We start from the raw sequence: 18,642 nt of genomic DNA, 5'->3' as shown, positions 1-18,642 counted from the left end.
AATTAATTAAATTAAAAGATGTATTTAAATAAATTTAATTCTTTTATCGTGTGAGATTTTATTAGGGATCATCTCTGAGTCCTTATCTGTTCAACTTGATCCTAAATGTTTTGACGGAATATATTCAAGGAGAAATTTCCAAATGTATGCTCTTTACGGATGATATAGTTCTTATAGCAGAGACAGGAGAATAGGTTAATTGCAAACTTGAGTTATGGAGGAGGACATTGGAGTCGAAAGGTTTTCGTCTGAGTAGGAGTAAGATGGAATATTTATATTGTAAATTTGGTAAGAGACTGTTTGACAATAATTTAGAAGTGAAATTGAGAGATTAAATTATACCTCAAGTAAAAAAGTTTAGATATTTGGGAGCCATTATTCAAAATGATGGCGAAATCAGTAGAGATATTTCACATAGGATTCAAGCTGGGTGGTTTAATTGGAGAAAAGCTAAAGGAGTTATTTGCAACCGTAAGGTGCCTAATAAATTAAAGGAAAGTTTTATCGCACTGCTATCAGACCGGCAATGTTATATAGTAGTGAATGTTGGGCTCTAACGGGACAATAAGAGTATAAAGTTGGAGTAGCAGAGATGAGAATGTTATGATGGATATGCGGACATACACATAAAGATAAAATTCGAAATGAGCATATACGCGAAAAAGTAAGGGTAGCACCTATTGAGAAAAAATGGTAAAAAATCGGTTGAGATGGTTTGGGCATGTACGAAGAAGACCAAGGGAGGTACCAGTGAGAAGGGTGGAACATATAACTTCGAGTCCAATTAAGAAGGGTAGAGGAAGGCCTAAGAAAACACTTTTAGAAGTTGTTGAACGTGATCTCTTAATTAATAATATTCCTAAAAGCTTGATAAATGATAGAGCACAATGGCGTCTTGCAATCCATGTAGCCGATCCCACCTAGTAGGATAAAGGCTTGTTGTTGTTGTTGTTGTTGTATTGTGTGAGATTTTAGAATCTCCGTAGATATTTAGGATAATCATATTATCGTATAAGTAAATAAGGCTTTGTAGGTATGATGATTAAGAGCCTATAAATCATATATTTACATACTTAAACAAATTATTACTAATACTTAAAAATATAAATAAATTGTTAAATTCTTTTATCCTGTGAGATTTCAGAATCTCTGTAGATATTTAGAATAATTGCATTACCGTATGAACCAATAAGGCTTTGTAAGTGTCGCACCTGGAAAATGTGATGCGGATGGCGCGAGAGCGAAGGTTCTGACCTTTGGAAAAAAGACCGGAAAAATGAGAGTCGCCACCAAAATTTTGAAAAAAATCTCGAGAAACCATTTAAAGGTAGATAAGGATGGTTTGCGAATTCAGAAAAAAGGTTCGAGAGTCGGTTGAGTGTGGGAAAGATGTTAGGCACCCCACAACACCCGTTCATGAGAACGGTTACCTAAAGTTTGTTGTGCGATATCAATATAATTTTAAAAGTATTTTAATTATCCCTTTTATATTCATGTATTTAATATAAAAATAATAACAATTAAGTGAGCAATATTTATTTATTTACGGGGAGGACTTGACTTAGAATCTAGCTCTGAGACCTACGTACCTTGTGATAGGGATCAAAGTCCACATAGTTTGGGATTAAAAGTTTATTGGTGAAAATATTTTTTTAAAAGAGAAATTAATTAGAAATAATTCATCATTTTGCAAATAAAAAAATTTTTAAAATTTTTGATATGTGTATTTTAAATTGTAAGAAGTATTTTAATTTCAATTATTTTCTTAATTTTTGAATTTTCGGAAAAGAAAAGGATTTAAATTTTTTTTTATATTTTATGATTGGAAATTTAATCGCAGTTCCAGTAAAGCCTTGTTGGCTCATACGATAATGCAATTATTTTAAATATCTATGAAGATTTTAAAATCTCTCACAATAAAAGATTAAATTTATTTATATGTTAGTAATAATTTATTCAAGCACGCATATATATGTTTTTAGAGAATTTTAATCATCATACCTGTAAAGCCTTATTGATTTTTACGGTAATATGATTATCCTAAATATCTGTGGAGAGTCGAAATCCTCACACCATAAATGATTAAATATTATATATTTTAATATGTAATTGTATAATTCATATTTAAATATAGAAATCTTAATCGTTATACCTGTGAAGCCTTATTGACTCTCACGGTAGTACAATTATCCTAAAGGTCTACAGATATTCAAAAAAAATCTCATATGACCAAAAGATCTAATTAGACAACATGATTATAATTTAAATTTATTAATTTAATTAATTAAAATCATAAAACATTTATTATTTTATTTATTTACCATATAAATTGTGAATCACGATATCTGCAAGGATTTATTATCCTACACAATAATGTGATTAATTTAAGTCCTTATGAAAATTCTTGAAATCTCACATGAGACTTAAATATTTATTATAAGATTGATTCTCATACCTGCGAAATCTTATTGATTTACACAGTATGAGATCATTTTAGATTTAAATGCTTACGGAGACTCTTAAAATCTCACACTACAAATAAACCATAAGTATATATATATACGTATATATATATATCTATCTTTTTTTGTTTTATAAGAAAATCATGACATCATATAGGAATATAAAGCACTATGATGTATATGAATGTTATTAGCCATGATTATCGGTATGTATGAATAAACTACCATAAATGAACAAAGATTAATGTATAGCATGTCACCTCAACCATGTCATCTCACGTTGCATTATTCTAAATCATGGTAATTAAAAAGTTTGAAAGGTAATTTGAGAATCAATCATGCCAAACTAAATGTACCTTAGACATGTTGGATATCTTATAATACCATTTTTTAATGGCATCCACAGCACAAATCCTTCAAAGCTTAGAGTCCTTCCCAATTCAACAAGTGCAGTCTTCAAAATGGTATACTGGTCAAGAGTGCTCCTAATCTCATGGGTCAACATTCTAACATGCCTTCCAGATTCTTTTTGTGTAAGGGTAAGTCCCATCTCCCTGTTGAGCTCCTCAACCTTGTTCTTGAGAATCAGCTCACAAGTTTTTGCACTCAACAGTTCAGGAATAATGTGGACAACCATTAGTGCAGTTAATAAAATAAAATAAACTTAAGCACTTGTGGTCCTCATCTGTCTGTGAAAATTGTGAGTTTGTGCCAGTAATTTTCATGATCTATTCCTCTTGGTCATATAAAGAGCAGCTTTACCTGCCCTAATAACAAGCCTGTGTCTGGAAGAACTGGTAAGGAATGTGAAGGAACTTCAAGAAACTCAAGCACTCATGTCTCCACGGGTTACCGAAGGAGACAACGTTAACGCCATTGATGAAAAAGCCATTTCGTGATCTCCTCGTTTGTTCTCTTCTCTTCTTCTCAGTCACTTATTCTTTTCTGCTCTGATCTCTACTCTCAGTCTCTGTTATTCTTTCTCTCTCGTTCATGCTCTATTTTTTCTTCCATTTTTTCTTCCTCTGGTTTCTGTCTTCTCTTCCAATTTTCTCTGTCTCTATTTCTCCAGAAAAAAATCCCTCTCTAATCTTTATCTCCTCTCTCCCTCAATCTCTATTTTTTGCTTCTGATCTCCGTCTCTTCTCTCTCTTCAACGTTTCCTTCATCCTCTGTTTTTCTCTATTTTTCGCTCATCTCTCATTCTCCATCTCATTCTCATTCTCCATCCTTTTCTTCTCTTTTTCTTTCATCTTTGTTTTCTCATTCGGTTTTTATGCACTCGGTCTCTCTCCCCAATTCTTCATGTGTTCTCTGTCTCTCCCTCCTCCAATCTTCCTCCTCTTTTCTAACCCTCTATTTTCAGTGCTCTCTCTTACTCTCTGGTCCCCCCGTCCATTTCCTCTTCATGCATGCATGTTGTGTTTTTTTAGGCTCTGTTTTTCCTTCCCTCTTTCCCCCCTTCCATCTCTCTCTTCCTCTTCTATTCTCTTTTTATTTGTCCAGCTCTCCTCCTTTCCTTATTCCTATTTTGTTTGTTTTAAAATAGAAGTAGGGAAAGTTACGTGTGAAGAGTTTACGTGCCGTACATGTGTTTCGTGTGTGCATGCTGCTGCACGTGCATCTCTGTTTTGTTTCTGCTCCTTCTGCTAGCCAAAAGTGTGTGTATAGGTTCTCTCATTTTTCTCTTCTACCATGCACGTCTTCTTCATCTCTTTTGGGCTGTGGTTGTGTTTTATCTCCAGAAGCTTTTCCCTTTTTCTTTGTGTTCTGTGCGTTTTCTTCTCCTGCGTAGGTGGTACTCTGTGTGTTGTTTTTGACTGTGTGTGCTTCTTTTTTTTTATTTTGTTGTGTCTCCACTGATCTTGCCGTGAAAATTGAAAAGCAATTTAGAGGTGGGTGATATATCATTTCACACGTCCCTTTGTTTTTATGGTTATTTTATTTTTTTTATATATTTCTTTCTTTGTTAACCTAATTTTTTAGAGTTAATTTAAAAAAGTAAACTTTTAAAAGTTAATTCTCAATATTTTGAATGGTTGGGATAATTTGAGAGAGATTTTAGAAGATTTAAAAAATATTTTTGATTTTGTTAAATTATTATATTTTTTAAAATATAATCCTAAAAAAGGATTAAATTTTATTTTTATATTTTTGTATTTTTTGGTTATTTATTATTATTTTTACTAAATGAAAAAAAAAATGTTCAGACAAAATACAGTGTTTACAGCAGGTATAGAAGTTAAAATTTTCAATCATAAAACATAAAAGAAAAATAATTTTAAAATTTTTTCTTTTCTTTATTTCAAATTGAGAAAATTGAGGAAATAATTAAAATTAAATTACTTCTTGCAATTTAAAACACACATATCAAAATTTCAGAAAGTGCTTATTTGCAAAATGATGAGTTATTTTTAATTAATTTCTCTTCAAGAAATATTTTCACCAACAAATTTTTAAGCCCGAATTACGTGGACTTTAATCTCCATTATAGGGTACGTAGGCCTCAGAATCAAATTTTGAGTCAAGTCCTCCCTCGTAAGTAAATAAATATTTCTCACTTAATTCTCATCATTTTTATATTAGATACATAAACATAAAAGGGATAATTAAAATAATTTTAAAATCATATTAATATAGCACAATAAACTTTATGTAGCCGTTCTCACGAACAGGTATCGTGATGTGCCTAACACCTTCACTACACTCAATTGACTCCTGAACCTATTTTCTAATTTCGTAGACAATCTTTATCCTTCATTAATCGGTTTCTTGAAATTTACCTCAAAATTTTGGTGGCGACTCCTCGTTTGATCCAGTTTCCGCTGCGAAGATTGGGACCTTCGCTCACACGCCGTTCGCGTCGCATTTTTCGGTTGCAACAACAACCATCACTGTGATTCTCCACCTAAAACACTACCTTGAAGAGGGCAGCCATATTAGCATCCATTCGAGGTGAGGCTAGCAGGTTTGAGTTGTGATCTCCATCTTCTCTTTTGATGTATATATCTTTATCTTTTTCTCCCCTAAATTTGTTCCATGATTTTTAGATCTAGTTATATGAAATTTGATCTTTACAATCTTATGTTGAATGGGTTGACAATTGAGTATTGTAATATTTTCCTCATCCATTTTTCTTCTTGAATAATTATTTTTTCCCTCTAATAGTGGTTTTTCATTTTTCAATAGTTGTTTGGTTAGGAGTATTTTGGTCTTTGCAGAATATAAATACAACATTAATTTTTTTATCTCATTTTCATTGACATGCCAAACATATTTTTTCTCTCTATTTTTACTTGAATAGAGGGGATTTATAATTGGGGAGATTTGGAGGGGATTCCCCTACCCCCCCTTGGCTCCCTCATCTCTTGTCCCTTACCTTTTTCTTTTCTCAACTAAACATGGTATAAATGTGAACATGTATTCTAATAGAGATTTTAACATAATATTGAATCAACAAATAAAGTGACAGTATGAATAAGAAAGGACAAGTTTTTTGTAGTAACTAAAACAAAATAAGCAATAGCAACTCCCTTTTGCAATATTTTAATTGTTGAAATCCAAATGTTGTAAATACTAGTGCCTATTTTAGTTTAAGTAATAATTATTTTTCTTACAACAATGACTAAAACAAGATCACAAGTAACAAGTTCCGTTCTGCCTATTTCCCTTTTCTCTTTTTTATTTTAAATTGAGGGTATTATAGTTAGGCTATGAAAAACATTAATGTTGGAAATAACTTAAGGGATTTGAGAAAAATTATCATATTTTATGAGAACTTACAATTTTTTTTATATTTCAAAGAATTTTTTTGACAATTTTCCCAACAAATTATCGGCAATTTAAAACGATAAATGAAATATATTGACACACAGGCTTGACAAATGAATTAAGGAAATTAACGAGTAAGATGATAGTTTATTTTTCAGTAAAAAAAAAAAGATGATAGTTTATTTTTCTATCGAAAATTTTGAGATTCCATTGCCGTGGATAATTTTAAATTTTCTTATCGCAAAACAAAATTTTGAATTTTCTATTCACGTTACACGATAGAAATTGAATAGTAATAGCAACAATTTATGTATATTATAAAAGTTGGATCCAATTTAAGTATATAACGCAAACAATAAAAAATTGAAGAAATATAACCCAAACATATAGACTTTATTTGATTGACTTGATCATCATATTTATAACTTAATTACTTCCATTCTATCTCACCCACGGAAATTAAAAAAAATAAAAATTATTAATTACATTTAAAATTTAATAAGTTTTTAATTTTATACATACAGATATGTCTTTTCATCTAAATTTAATGAAATAAAATGAAAAAATTATAATAAAAAAATAACATTATGTTTTTATAAACATGATTAAAAAAATCTCCTTTCCACTTTACAATAAATAGGACAATAAAAATAAAGAAATACTCTCCCTGTTAAAAAAGTGAAAGGTATTTTTTAAAAGTTAGATATTTAAAAATATAAAATATTTTTAGTGTTTTAAAATGTAATTGTTGTGCTATTTTGAAAATATCTATAATAAATAAATTATTTTATATTTATTTAAAATTGGAACACACTTTAAAATAAAAGTAAATATGAAAAGATAATATTAGTTTAAAAATAAATAATTATTTTATTAAAAGCCAATTTTGATTAAAAATGTGTTAAGTATTTTTAAAAGGAGATAATAGATAATAACTATCTAGACCTCCTTTTAAGTATCATTTTAAAGTTTGTATAGACACACAGTATTGTTCTACCTTCTATTTGATTTATTTTGTATCTTTGCCTTTCCAGCACTAGCATCTTTCCAATTTCATTTAGATTTTTTTCACTTGGTTTTCTTAATCTTTTAGCATTTTCACGTTGTAAATGCACCTTATTTAATTGTAAATATTTTTTTATCAAATTATAAATATACAATATTTGAAACTCGAAAATATTTTATAAATGTTATAAAATTTTTTGATAATAAATTCTGTTTTCATGAGATCAAAATGTAATTTTCTCTTGGCTTTTTTCATCCATCCAAGCGAAGCCATAACTAATATTAATGAGATACTTAGACACGGTGAAGAACAATTTTTAGCAAAAGTCGAACTTCTATTCCACCGGTTAAAAAAAAAAAAAGGCACACATTGTAGTTGTTTCGATCAAAAATCAAAATCAAAATTCAAAATCAAAATTCAAATTTAAAATATATGCAAAGCAAAAAGATTAATTATGTCAAGCCTAAAGACTAATTATTCCTCCTCTCTTAAAAGAAGTCCTACATTCGAACTCATTGACATGTTTATGTGCACGTGTAAGTGTATGCTTCCCCTTCCTATGAAAAAAAAGGTTAGGTTGGGGTAAAAAAAAAAAAAAAAAGAAGAAGAAGATGCTCAAGCCTATTATTAAATTCTCTTAAAATTAATTTTCACAATCATGGGATCTACGAATGTGATCTCTAAACTTCTCATCCATTTGGAGTTGGTTGGGATTGGGAAGAGTCCCAGCCGCCCCATTCCTGGACCATTCCCAATTCGTCATTCCCATCATTGTCTGTCGTTACCTCTCTCTCTCTTCCCCCTTTTCTCCTTTAACGGTTCTGAGTTTCGGATTCTGCTTTATCGTCGCCGGCCAGCAACCGGCTCCTGCCATCGAAGCATAGACTCTTCAAATTTTTAGAAACCAGATCCGCTTCTATTTCTTGTTCTCCCAACCTTTCGTCTCGTTCTTTTTCTAAGGCTCAAGATGATTGCAATTCCGTATTTGACTGCATTAACTACTTACTTTAGTTACGGCTTGCTCTTCGCCTTCGGTCAATTGAGAGATTTCGGTCGGAAACTTATGGATTGGTTCAGCTCTAACAACCTCCAGGTCTGTGGCCTTCTTCATATTTTTCCCATGATTTTATCAAGTGTGCTTTTTGACCGATGCGTTATTTCTGCAAAGCAGGGTTACGCTCCGATCTGCTTAGGACTCGAGGATTTCTATATCCGTCGACTATATCTTCGTATTCAGGTCCATTTTCTCTTTTCCCAGTTTTCATTGATTCATTTTCAACCAAACCCTTTCATCTCTATACTAATTTGCTGCGCAGTGTTAATGTTATCTTGAATATAGATAGACGCTATTCTGGCCTCATCTTCGATTCTTTCAATGGTTGGATTTGTGTTTTACGAGATACATTATAGCTTGAAGTTGCTTGAGCGCTGATTATGGAGTAATGTTACTAACAAATTCGTTATTAGGTGAACCAACGTTTGGAACGCTCTGCCCTCGAAGTTGGATGCTTGAACACTCTTTCTTTTAAAAAATAAAAACGAATTGAAGTTCGTCATTATTTTTGTGTACTAAAACAGTTGCAGTAAAATTAGTAAACGTATGTACACTACAAGTTTGTGGGTAGTCTTTATTTAACTATCTGTCTCATGAAAAGTTCTCTTTTGACAGGACTGCTTTGGCAGACCAATAGCAAGTGCTCCTGATGCTTGGTTTGACGTTGTTGAACGCTATTCAAATGATAATAACAAGACACTGAAGTACAATTCTTATTATAATTTTTATGCCTATTCTTGTTTTTTGGATATCTTAATTTTTGTTCCTCAAATTTGTTTCTTCAGAACTACGCTATCATAAGGTACTTATTTGTAATCATTTCATTTGTCCAAGTACAGAAGAACAGAAAAAGTTAGCAGATGCCTCAACTTGGGATCATACAACTATCTTGGCTTTGCGGCAGCAGATGAATACTGCACACCCCGGGTAGTTGAGTCATTGAAGAAGTATTCTCCAAGTACTTGCAGCAGTCGGGTGGATGGGGGTAAGGATATTAGTTCATAAATGGCCAACAAACAAAATTCTCTTTGCTTATCCATGCAAATATTCAATCAGGTTTCCTCAACTGTGGTTTCTCTAATAGGCACAACTGCATTACATAATGAACTCGAGGAGTGTGTTGCAAACTTTGTTGGAAAGCCGGCAGCTCTGGTTTTTGGTATGGGCTATGTGACAAACTCTGCTATTCTTCCGGTCCTCGTGGGGAAGGTCTGTAAGATGTTTAGAGAGGTCTCCTTGTTGGCACATCAAGGATATCCACATAATTATTAATTTATATGTCTACATTTTATAGGGAAGCTTAATCATCAGCGATTCATTGAACCACAACTCCATTGTCAATGGTGCACGAGGATCTGGAGCTACTATTCGTGTTTTTCAACACAACAGTAAGTAGCTTTGCTTCTTACCGAAGTAAACAATTTTGATTAGGGAATGAATGGTCAGTTTTTCAATTTCTGGATACAAAGTTTGTTGGCTATTAGCAGCATCTCTCTCATTCTGATAGGAAAGTATTATGGGTTCAGTTGGGATTTGTAATTGTGACTGCTGTCCTGTTCTATATCATCTTCTATGGATTATAATAAATCTTGGTTATTTGGATTCTACATGGTGACATGTGTTTCATGCTGTATAAAGAATTTGAGACTTGAAATTCTTTGGGTTGACCCCCCTTCCCACCACTTCTCAGAAAGAAAAGACTGCAGTTTGCCTATATCTATGAACACAAAAGGCTTTCTTTGGAAATTCTTATTGTGGATTTGGCTTCTGCGTTTTATTTTTTACCTATTCACCCTCCTGTAGCTGTGTAGCTGCGTTAATGTTTTGGTGTTCTTGGAATTTTTTGTATTATTTCGTTCACGCTCTCTTTGACTTTCTTTCCTGTAGTACCATCTCACCTTGAAGAGGTTTTAAGAGAACAAATTGCAGAGGGACAGCCAAGGACCCATAGGCCTTGGAAGAAGATAATTGTCATTGTGGAAGGGATTTACAGCATGGAAGGGGAGCTTTGTAAACTTCCAGAGATCATAGCAATATGCAAAAAATATAAGGTTGGTTGATGTAGTAGCTCTGATCTAATGTGCAATTTTGTCATCCCTTTGTTTTTGTTTTCCACATGCCTTTTCACTTTAGATGAGGGAGGTGGTATATGTTGGGTTATTTCGCTTTTAAAAATGCTTAATTTGTTATAATGCTGTATGGGTATGAGGCTTGCAGTAAATGCTAGGAAAGAATCTATTATAATTGGTTTGTGTCCATGCAAATTGTTGGAGTTGTAAAACGCTTATTGCATCCAAACTTTAAAAGTTTGAGCCAATATAATCTAAAATGAATGAATCCAGAATGAGGGATGAGAATCCAGATTGCTTGATAGGCATATACTGACAATTGCTTTTGCCAGTTTCCTTTTAAATTCTTCTTCTTTTGGTTGCTTTGTAGGCATATACTTATTTGGATGAGGCACACAGCATTGGAGCAGTGGGCAAGACAGGTAGAGGTGTTTGTGAGCTCTTAGGCGTGGATACTGCTGATGTTGACATTATGATGGGGACATTCACCAAATCCTTTGGATCATGTGGGGGATACATTGCAGGATCTAAGGTTTGTACCCTTAAAATATCACACTAAAAAAAACTAGGAAGAGTTGTTCTGAAAATTTTATCTCATGGACTATAACTTTTTTCTTTTCATGTGAACCAGCATTGTCATTTAGTTGCAGAATGCTTTGATTGTATCTGAAGAGAAATATGAATTAACATATAGAAGTCAAGGGTTTTGGAATGGGAGGGAACTTTAGAGTGTTAGATTCATGCAACTGAAGTCGTTTGGAATTGATTTCAAAGTTGCTTATAGAACATTATCGTCTTTACATGTGGAGGTTAGAGTGATTTTGGAGTTTACTTGCAGAAGACCATTTGTTTTGCACTGCTAATGTTTCAGATTGCTTTTTGGCAATGTTCATCACAGTATACTGAAGCTTTTGATTTTTTTTTTAAATATTTTAAATCTTACAATTGAAGCGTAATTCTTATTATGAGATTTTGGAACTCTGATCAGGAACTTATCCAATACTTGAAGTACACTTGCCCTGCTCATCTTTATGCAACTTCAATTTCACCACCAGCTGCGCAACAAATAATATCTGCCATAAAAGTCATTCTTGGAGAGGATGGCTCCAACAGAGGTTTGATGGGCACTTCTGTTATTTCTTCACCTGTCTGCTTTGAATTTTTTCCTGAAGCTTCTTGTTTTAACATAGGTGCCAAGAAACTTGCGCAAATTCGTGACAACAGCAATTTCTTCAGGTCAGAACTGCAAAAGATGGGATTTGAGGTCCTTGGGGATAATGATTCTCCAGTAATGCCAATCATGCTCTACAACCCAGCCAAGATCCCTGCTTTCTCAAGGGAGTGCCTTAAGCAGAATGTGAGAATGTTGAACCATTTGCGCCCCTCGTTCATATTTAACCCATTTGATTGGCAGCAATATGCATTTTTGTTTCGATTATTATCATTATCATTATTAAAAGCCTGCTACTGCTGAATGTTACCGTTTCAGGTTGCCATTGTGACAGTGGCATTTCCAGCAACCCCCTTACTGTTAGCAAGAGCACGCATATGCATATCTGCTTCTCATTCAAGGGAAGACCTTATTAAAGCTTTGGAGGTATATGCTTAGTTTCTCACCCCAGTGGTAACTTTTATTCCGCATGCATCATTTAATTGTTTGTGGAGGTAATTGTTGTGGTTCGTTGCATGACGAGCAGTGTCTTTACCATGGACGTTTCCAATACGCTTTTTATCATTTTAGTTGGTGCCCCCTGCATCTTGCAAAAATTTGTTTCTTCTGCTATATGTTTATTGTTCTAACTTTTTGATTTTGTTCCTTTTCTTGATAGGTTATCAGCAGAGTTGGTGATTTAGTGGGTATAAAATACTTTCCTGCTGAGCCAGTTAAGCAGCGGACAGAGGGCAAGGATAGGAAGACTGATTAAGTGAAGAAGCTATTGCTTACGAGCTAAAATAGGAGTAATTGAAGTCAGGAGCCATGGAAAGCGATTTTGTTTCAATTTGTCATGGGTAGTTTTTTAAAATCTACCGGTACGCCCTGCGCTTGTATTTAATTTTACTGCCATCGCCGAAGCGTTGGACTTGGATGGAGCAGCAGAACACGAGATTTATCCTCAGACGCAAGGGAATTTGCCCTGTTGCAGGGAAATCTATCCATCTCTCAGTCTGGTCATGAGATAATTTGTGTAGTTGCAGCTGTAATTGTCCCTGTGTATTGTGCTTATTCATTGGAAATTGGAACTTGCTTGTATATGAGGGATCACATGGGAGAATGGAATTTTATTGATTGGTGGGTGAATCATAGTCACATTTGCGAGCCCTTTTTTTAATATGAAATCCCTTGACAGTGCATGTAACAGTGACTTTCAGTTATAAATTAGTGCGGGAAAAAATAATCCGTTTAGTCAAGAATACATAGATATTTTTATTTGATACAAGGTGATGGTAAAACCGTGTAGGGGAAAAATTAATTCATGTCAGAGTAAATAATGGTTTTATTCTCCAAGAGTGGGTTGACAATACATAAAGAGATTTTGTTGTTTCCGGATTTTTAAAAAAAAAAATTACTTGTTTCCGTCACGCCCTCACTAGGATGTTATTCAGTCCATTTTTTGAAGGACGTCTCAGGCTGCAATCTAAAAATTGATGCCCTACTGCCTGTCGTGCTGTCTGCTGCAGCGGCAGCAGCATGTTAAATTCGGTTGCTCATATGGTAGAGCGAAGTAATTGATGCTCTGATGCTCTATTTTGTTTTTAAAAAGACGGTATAGCATACAAAAAGGAAAAATGTAGTTTCAGTGAAAGAATAGAGATATCAATATTAATCTATCAATGAATATTGGTATTGATATGAAATGCAAAAATTATTGTCAGTCGAATTCATATTGTGATGCTAAGATTTATTTTCCAGATTTTGTATAATGTACAACTGTGAAATTTTATTCTAATTATTAATGAGAATTTATCACATATGATTGGAGAAAGATTTATTTTAAGGCACATTCAGCTATTTAAATCGATCCAGCTTGTAGGAACCCGGACTCGACTTATAACGTGATAGCTGCGTGGGATCGCAATAAATAAATGACTTTCTCTGCTAAATTCATGAATTTTTTTTTTTTGGGGTAAAACCAATCGGTCGAGTCGAGATGGAGGAAAGGAACTTCTAACCGCTTGTTTGGTAACTAGAACACTGGGGGGAACGGGGCTGGGGTAAAAAACGAGCATAATTTTTATTCCTCGGCTTAGTAGACCAACGGCCTGTTCACTATCCCTCATTCTCTCTCCCCTCTCCTCTGTGATCAGAGGTCCAACCCAGAGCTACAATGGCGACCAGATACTGGGTAGTCTCTCTTCCCGTTCAAAATTCGGCATCAGCTCTCTGGACTCGATTGCAGGAACAAATCTCCAAGCATTCCTTCGATACTCCTCTTTATAGAGTACTCTATCCTTCTCTTTCTCAAGATCTGCCCTCGCAGTGCTTAATTTCCTTTAACCCTGCTTCATTTCATTTGCAGTTCAATATACCTAATCTCCGGGTTGGAACCCTAGATTCTCTTCTTTCTCTTAGCGATGATCTTGTGAAGGTGAATTTCCTACAATTTTGAGCTTAACGTTGTTTACCAATCTCTAATACTAATTTGTAGATCTATGGTTGGTCGGGTTTGTGATTTCAGATGCGAGATTTTTGTCTTTACCTGTTTCGGTGCTTCTATATGAATTGTATGATTTCCTTGATTCATTGTTCTGGTGCCGATATTGTGTTATGCGGGAGTTAAAATGCAAAGCTAAATTTTTTTGCAGGCAAACAGTTTCATGGAAGGAGTGTCACACAAGATCAGGCGACAGATTGAGGAATTGGAGAAAGTTTCTGGCGTTGTGAGCAGCGGGCTGACGGTTGATGGGGTACCAGTCGATTCATACTTGACCAGGTATATTGGTTGATTACCTTGATCACTGAATATTGAACCTGTTCTTGTTCCAGTCATATTTTTGTTGAGTGCTGAAGCTGTCCTTTTGGTGGAAGGTTTGTTTGGGATGAAGCTAAGTACCCGACTATGTCGCCTTTGAAGGAGATTGTGGAAGGTATTCACGGTCAAGTGGCAAAAATTGAGGATGATCTGAAGGTTTTTATGTTGTTCCCACTCTTTAGTTGCGGCTATCTTCTAGTTTAGGACAATTCACTATTGCAGCTTATAATTTGCTTGTTCTGTTCTTAGTCTCTCTAGTGCTAAATCACTCACTCAAGATGATTTTTAGTCGTCTTGATTTTCTTACTGGCTAACAGCTAGCTGAGGGATGCTAAATGCGCTTTTCCTGGGTTGATTTAAGCTAGCAAGGCAGAGTTGGTACTTCGGAATGTGGCAATCTTTTTTTTTTTTTGGGGAAAGGGCTTGTTTGGAATGCAGTCACCAACATTTTAGAGGAAGAATAAACTATCTGCTTATGCATTCTTATCTGCTTTGACATCAATTTCTCTGGTCTATCTGTCTTGGGCATTTGTTCTTTTCCCCGCATATGCTCAATTAGGAAGAAGTGGTCTGAAGGCCCTCATGCAACTAAAAATGGTAGTGATTTAAAACCTGTTTCAGATGGTAAACTATATAATAAAGGCTATTAAGTCGCCAATTAACTTGTTCATCTGTAAGACGAGCAATTGAACTGGAACAAATCATAATCACACTAAATTCAATCATTTCAATATTTTTAATCATCCACATATTTGAAAATAACTGCATGATTTTTAGAGAAAGCTTAAAAAGTTTGTATTTTTTCTTATGCATATAAATTACAATATATATTGAATTGATTGTTTGGGCCTCACAACTGTCATATGTCAGGTTCGTGTTGCTGAGTATAACAATATCCGCAGTCAACTAAATGCTATCAACCGAAAGCAAAGTGGAAGGTGAAGATGTAGTTCAATGCTGATTGTAGCTTCCATTTGGTTTTATTTTTTATCTAGCTGATAAACTTCTGTCTATTTCAGCTTAGCTGTTCGTGATCTTTCCAACCTGGTAAAACCCGAGGATATTATAACATCAGAGCATTTAACTACCCTACTTGCAATTGTTCCTAAGTATTCTCAAAAGGACTGGCTCTCAAGCTATGAAACATTGACAAGCTATGTGGTAAAGTTACCATATTTACTGACAATATCAAATTTCTTCTGCTACTTTCTTGAAATTTTTGTATTTAGTGATTTGAATTCTGTCCTCTTTGATAATTAGCGGTCTCTATGGTTTATCTAAAATGTCCAATAATTTGCAAATTGATTGTTTCTGTACTTGTTTTATGCTTTCTGAGCTGCTATATTATTATTAATTTTTTTTTTTTGGGGCCATGATGTGCTTATTCTGATTACATTTTACTTTGTAGGTACCCAGGTCTTCCAAGTTGTTGTATGAGGATAATGAGTATGCTCTTTATACTGTAACACTCTTCACACGTGTTGCAGACAATTTTAGGACTAGTGCACGTGAAAAGGGGTTCCAAGTAAGTACTGCCCATAAATTTCTTATTTGTGCCCATCTGTTAATCTAGATTAATCTTGGGAAGATTTAGAGTTCTGTTTAGCTTTTTGTTGAGGAACTAATAACTATTAACCAAGGCATGCATTGGACACCTAATGCAAAGTTGTACTTTATTGAATCTTGAGCCAATTGGAGGTGTTAAGTGACTTACTATTTGTCATTGCATTTAGATTCGCGATTTTGAGTACAGCCAAGAAACACATGATAGCCGGAAGCAGGAGCTAGAGAAGTTGGTGCAAGATCAAGAAAGCACGAGAGGAATTCTTTTGCAATGGTGTTATACAAGTTATGGAGAGGTATTATCCATTTGTTCATTATTTCATTAAATTTGCAAATACGCCTCAGTCATTTAATGCAAAACTTACAAGGAGTTTTGAGAAACCAATGATACAACAACAACAAGCCTTTATCCCATTAGGTGGGGTCGGCTACATGGATTGCAAGACGCCATTGTGCTCTATCATTTATCAAGCTTTTAGGAATATTATTAATTAACAGATCGCGTTCAATAACTTCTAAAAGTATTCTCTTAGGCCTTTCTCTACCTCTCTTAATCGGACTCAAAGTTATATGTTCTACTCTTCTCACTGGTGCCTCCCTTGGTCTTCTTTGTACATGCCCAAACCATCTCAATCGATTTTCTACCATTTTTTCCTCAATAGGTGTCATCCTTACTTTTTCGCGTGCGTGCTCATTCCAAATTTTATCTTTACGTGTATGTCCGCACATCCATCATAACATTCTCATCTCTGCTACTCCAACTTTTGAGAAACCAATGATATCGTAGAAAAAAATAGTGCAGTCAATTGCGAAACCATCTACATAATGGAATATGCCTTGATGTGTCTGTTGCTGGACAAGCCAGAGTCTAGCGTTATGAAGTAGTACTCAATTTTTTTGTTCAAATTTTCTGTAGCTTATTTGCCTTGAATATTTTGCTATCTGCCATCATAAAATCATAGGTCATAAGATGTATTAATAATTGACGAGTCTTGCAATTATTATTACCTTCACAATTACTATAGATGCTGAAAGTATTCACTTGTTATATTTGCTTTCCTGCCTGAAGGTTTTCAGCTCTTGGATGCACTTTTGCGCTATACGTGTATTTACCGAGAGCATTTTGAGATATGGTCTGCCACCTTCTTTCCTGGTACAGATACTGTTCTAGACCTGACAAATTTGCCGCCTATCACTTTTGTTTCTTAAAATCTTTGTTTACCATTGGTCTTGCTCGATTGCAGGCAGCCGTCTTAACCCCGTCTGCAAAAAGTGAGAAGAAAGTACGTTCTATACTTGAAGGCTTGTGTGACAGTGCAAACAGGCAAGTATCTAATTTCTGTGTATGCTGTAAGTGTATGGGTGAAGTTGATGGACATTGGCATTTTATACAAATCCACGTACCACTTTTTGTGAAGTTCTTCTGTGCAAACTAATTGCCCGTCCTTTTCAACACACACTCCCCCACCCCCGGGTGGTTCCCCACCTTTTTCCTTTCCTTATGCGTGCGTCTTGATTGTGGAAGAAACATGCAAGGGTTGAAAAAGACTACAACTCATCCCTGATATTAACACACACTACAAAGCTGGATGAAAGAACACTAAATGCTGTTTTCTTATTTCCGCTCCGAAACTCAACTCAACTATTTTTGCAGCTTTCTTCTTTATCATGATGTGATGCAAAATGACTAGACTAGGTGTTTATTGCATCATATCTGTTATCTTTATGTGTGTAATAACTGCTCAGTTTGCCCCTTTGATATTATCTGCAGTGCATACTGGAAGATCGAGGATGAAGCAGGGGGTGGTATGACCGGTCTTGCAGGGGATTCTGATGGCCATCCGTACGTATCCTTCACTATCAATCTCGTATGAGCGCTCAAAAAATAAGGGCCTATCTCATGTTTCATAGTCCATAAAGTATTTTTCTTTGAACAACAATAATGCCGGATGGGGATCGAAGATATAGTACATTTGGTTCAAATTCCATTAATTGTTTGGAGCACTAAGACTTGAAAGAAGGGACTGGTGAATTTTAGTGCAGAGTTTGGGGACCAGGGTGATCATTTGCAATTTGTATTTTTAAGTTATTTCACCAGCCTTTCTCGTCTGCGATATGAAATTTGGGTAGTTTTAGACGTTTGGTATGCCCCTTTAAATTATTGTATGTTTTGTTAACTTTATGCAACATAGCAAACTCAAGCTCGATTTACCCCCGTAACATCCAAAAAGAACCACCACGATGAATTTCTTTCTCTGAGTTGGCCGTAACAAGGTGTTTTTCCCGGAAAAGATGTTCCAGAAATATTTGTACTAGTACGAATCGAGTAACTGCTATTATGTTACCACAGAAAACCCGAACACACACACATGTTGCCGTGAGCTTATATAAATTATAAGTATTAATCTCGATGGACAGCAGCATCCAATCAGTAAGAAGTTCTATCCATGTAAGTAGGCTTGATCCGTTGGAGATCTACCGAATCTGCAAGGCTTTGCCAGGTTGATATTCCAACTTGCGACGTAGAGGTTGTGGAAGGTCATGCCTCTGGTTCTGGGGCTTGGACTTTGGACTCCTCCGCCCCGTCTGTGTTTTACCCATATTATTCAACGTAGTTTTTCATTGCTTCCTTTTGCTTGAGCATGGAATCTATCACGTTTTCTTCTTGCATCAGGGTCATCAGTACAATTAATCTAGGAAGACAACACTGTTTGCTAGAAGAATCTTTAAGACGTGTATTACTAGC

At 34.7% G+C, this 18,642-nt stretch overlaps 2 protein-coding genes across 2 annotated transcripts; both read left to right on the top strand.

Moving 5' to 3' along the window:
• Positions 1 to 7,918: 7,918 nt before the first annotated feature.
• Positions 7,919 to 12,774, top strand: LOC129304155 (long chain base biosynthesis protein 2a). The gene is made up of 12 exons (XM_054943832.1): positions 7,919 to 8,332; positions 8,411 to 8,476; positions 8,909 to 8,997; positions 9,133 to 9,278; positions 9,378 to 9,502; positions 9,588 to 9,681; positions 10,181 to 10,344; positions 10,733 to 10,894; positions 11,351 to 11,477; positions 11,553 to 11,719; positions 11,852 to 11,959; positions 12,192 to 12,774. Exons 1-12 carry the CDS (start codon positions 8,207 to 8,209, stop codon positions 12,285 to 12,287), a joined length of 1,470 nt encoding a protein of 489 aa, XP_054799807.1. The 5' UTR covers positions 7,919 to 8,206; the 3' UTR covers positions 12,288 to 12,774.
• A 728-nt stretch (positions 12,775 to 13,502) lies between these two features.
• On the top strand, positions 13,503 to 18,037 carry LOC129320314 (V-type proton ATPase subunit C-like). The gene is made up of 11 exons (XM_054965703.1): positions 13,503 to 13,802; positions 13,881 to 13,949; positions 14,167 to 14,294; positions 14,390 to 14,489; positions 15,204 to 15,271; positions 15,353 to 15,494; positions 15,742 to 15,858; positions 16,067 to 16,192; positions 16,966 to 17,049; positions 17,141 to 17,220; positions 17,668 to 18,037. The coding sequence occupies exons 1-11, from the start codon at positions 13,689 to 13,691 to the stop codon at positions 17,768 to 17,770; spliced, it is 1,131 nt and encodes a 376-aa protein (XP_054821678.1). The 5' UTR covers positions 13,503 to 13,688; the 3' UTR covers positions 17,771 to 18,037.
• The last annotated feature ends 605 nt before the right edge of the window (positions 18,038 to 18,642 follow it).

The sequence above is a fragment of the Prosopis cineraria genome, unplaced genomic scaffold (genome assembly GCF_029017545.1).
Source record: "Prosopis cineraria cultivar Desert tree isolate PC_DT_omini unplaced genomic scaffold, ASM2901754v1 PC1, whole genome shotgun sequence".
NCBI classification, from domain to species: Eukaryota; Viridiplantae; Streptophyta; class Magnoliopsida; order Fabales; family Fabaceae; genus Prosopis; species Prosopis cineraria.
The sequence above is the reverse complement of the archived record's forward strand: the minus strand, read 5'-3'. Positions and strand labels throughout refer to the sequence as shown.

Coding starts and splice junctions, on each gene's coding strand:
- LOC129304155 (XM_054943832.1), top strand. CDS start 8,207: ATGATTGCAATTCCGTATTTGACTGCATTAACTACTTACTTTAGTTAC. Junction 9,682..10,180: donor TCGTGTTTTTCAACACAACA/GTAAGTAGCTTT, acceptor TCTTTCCTGTAG/TACCATCTCACCTTGAAGAG. Junction 11,478..11,552: donor AGAGGATGGCTCCAACAGAG/GTTTGATGGGCA, acceptor GTTTTAACATAG/GTGCCAAGAAACTTGCGCAA.
- LOC129320314 (XM_054965703.1), top strand. CDS start 13,689: ATGGCGACCAGATACTGGGTAGTCTCTCTTCCCGTTCAAAATTCGGCA. Junction 16,193..16,965: donor GTTATACAAGTTATGGAGAG/GTATTATCCATT, acceptor TCCTGCCTGAAG/GTTTTCAGCTCTTGGATGCA. Junction 17,050..17,140: donor GTCTGCCACCTTCTTTCCTG/GTACAGATACTG, acceptor GCTCGATTGCAG/GCAGCCGTCTTAACCCCGTC.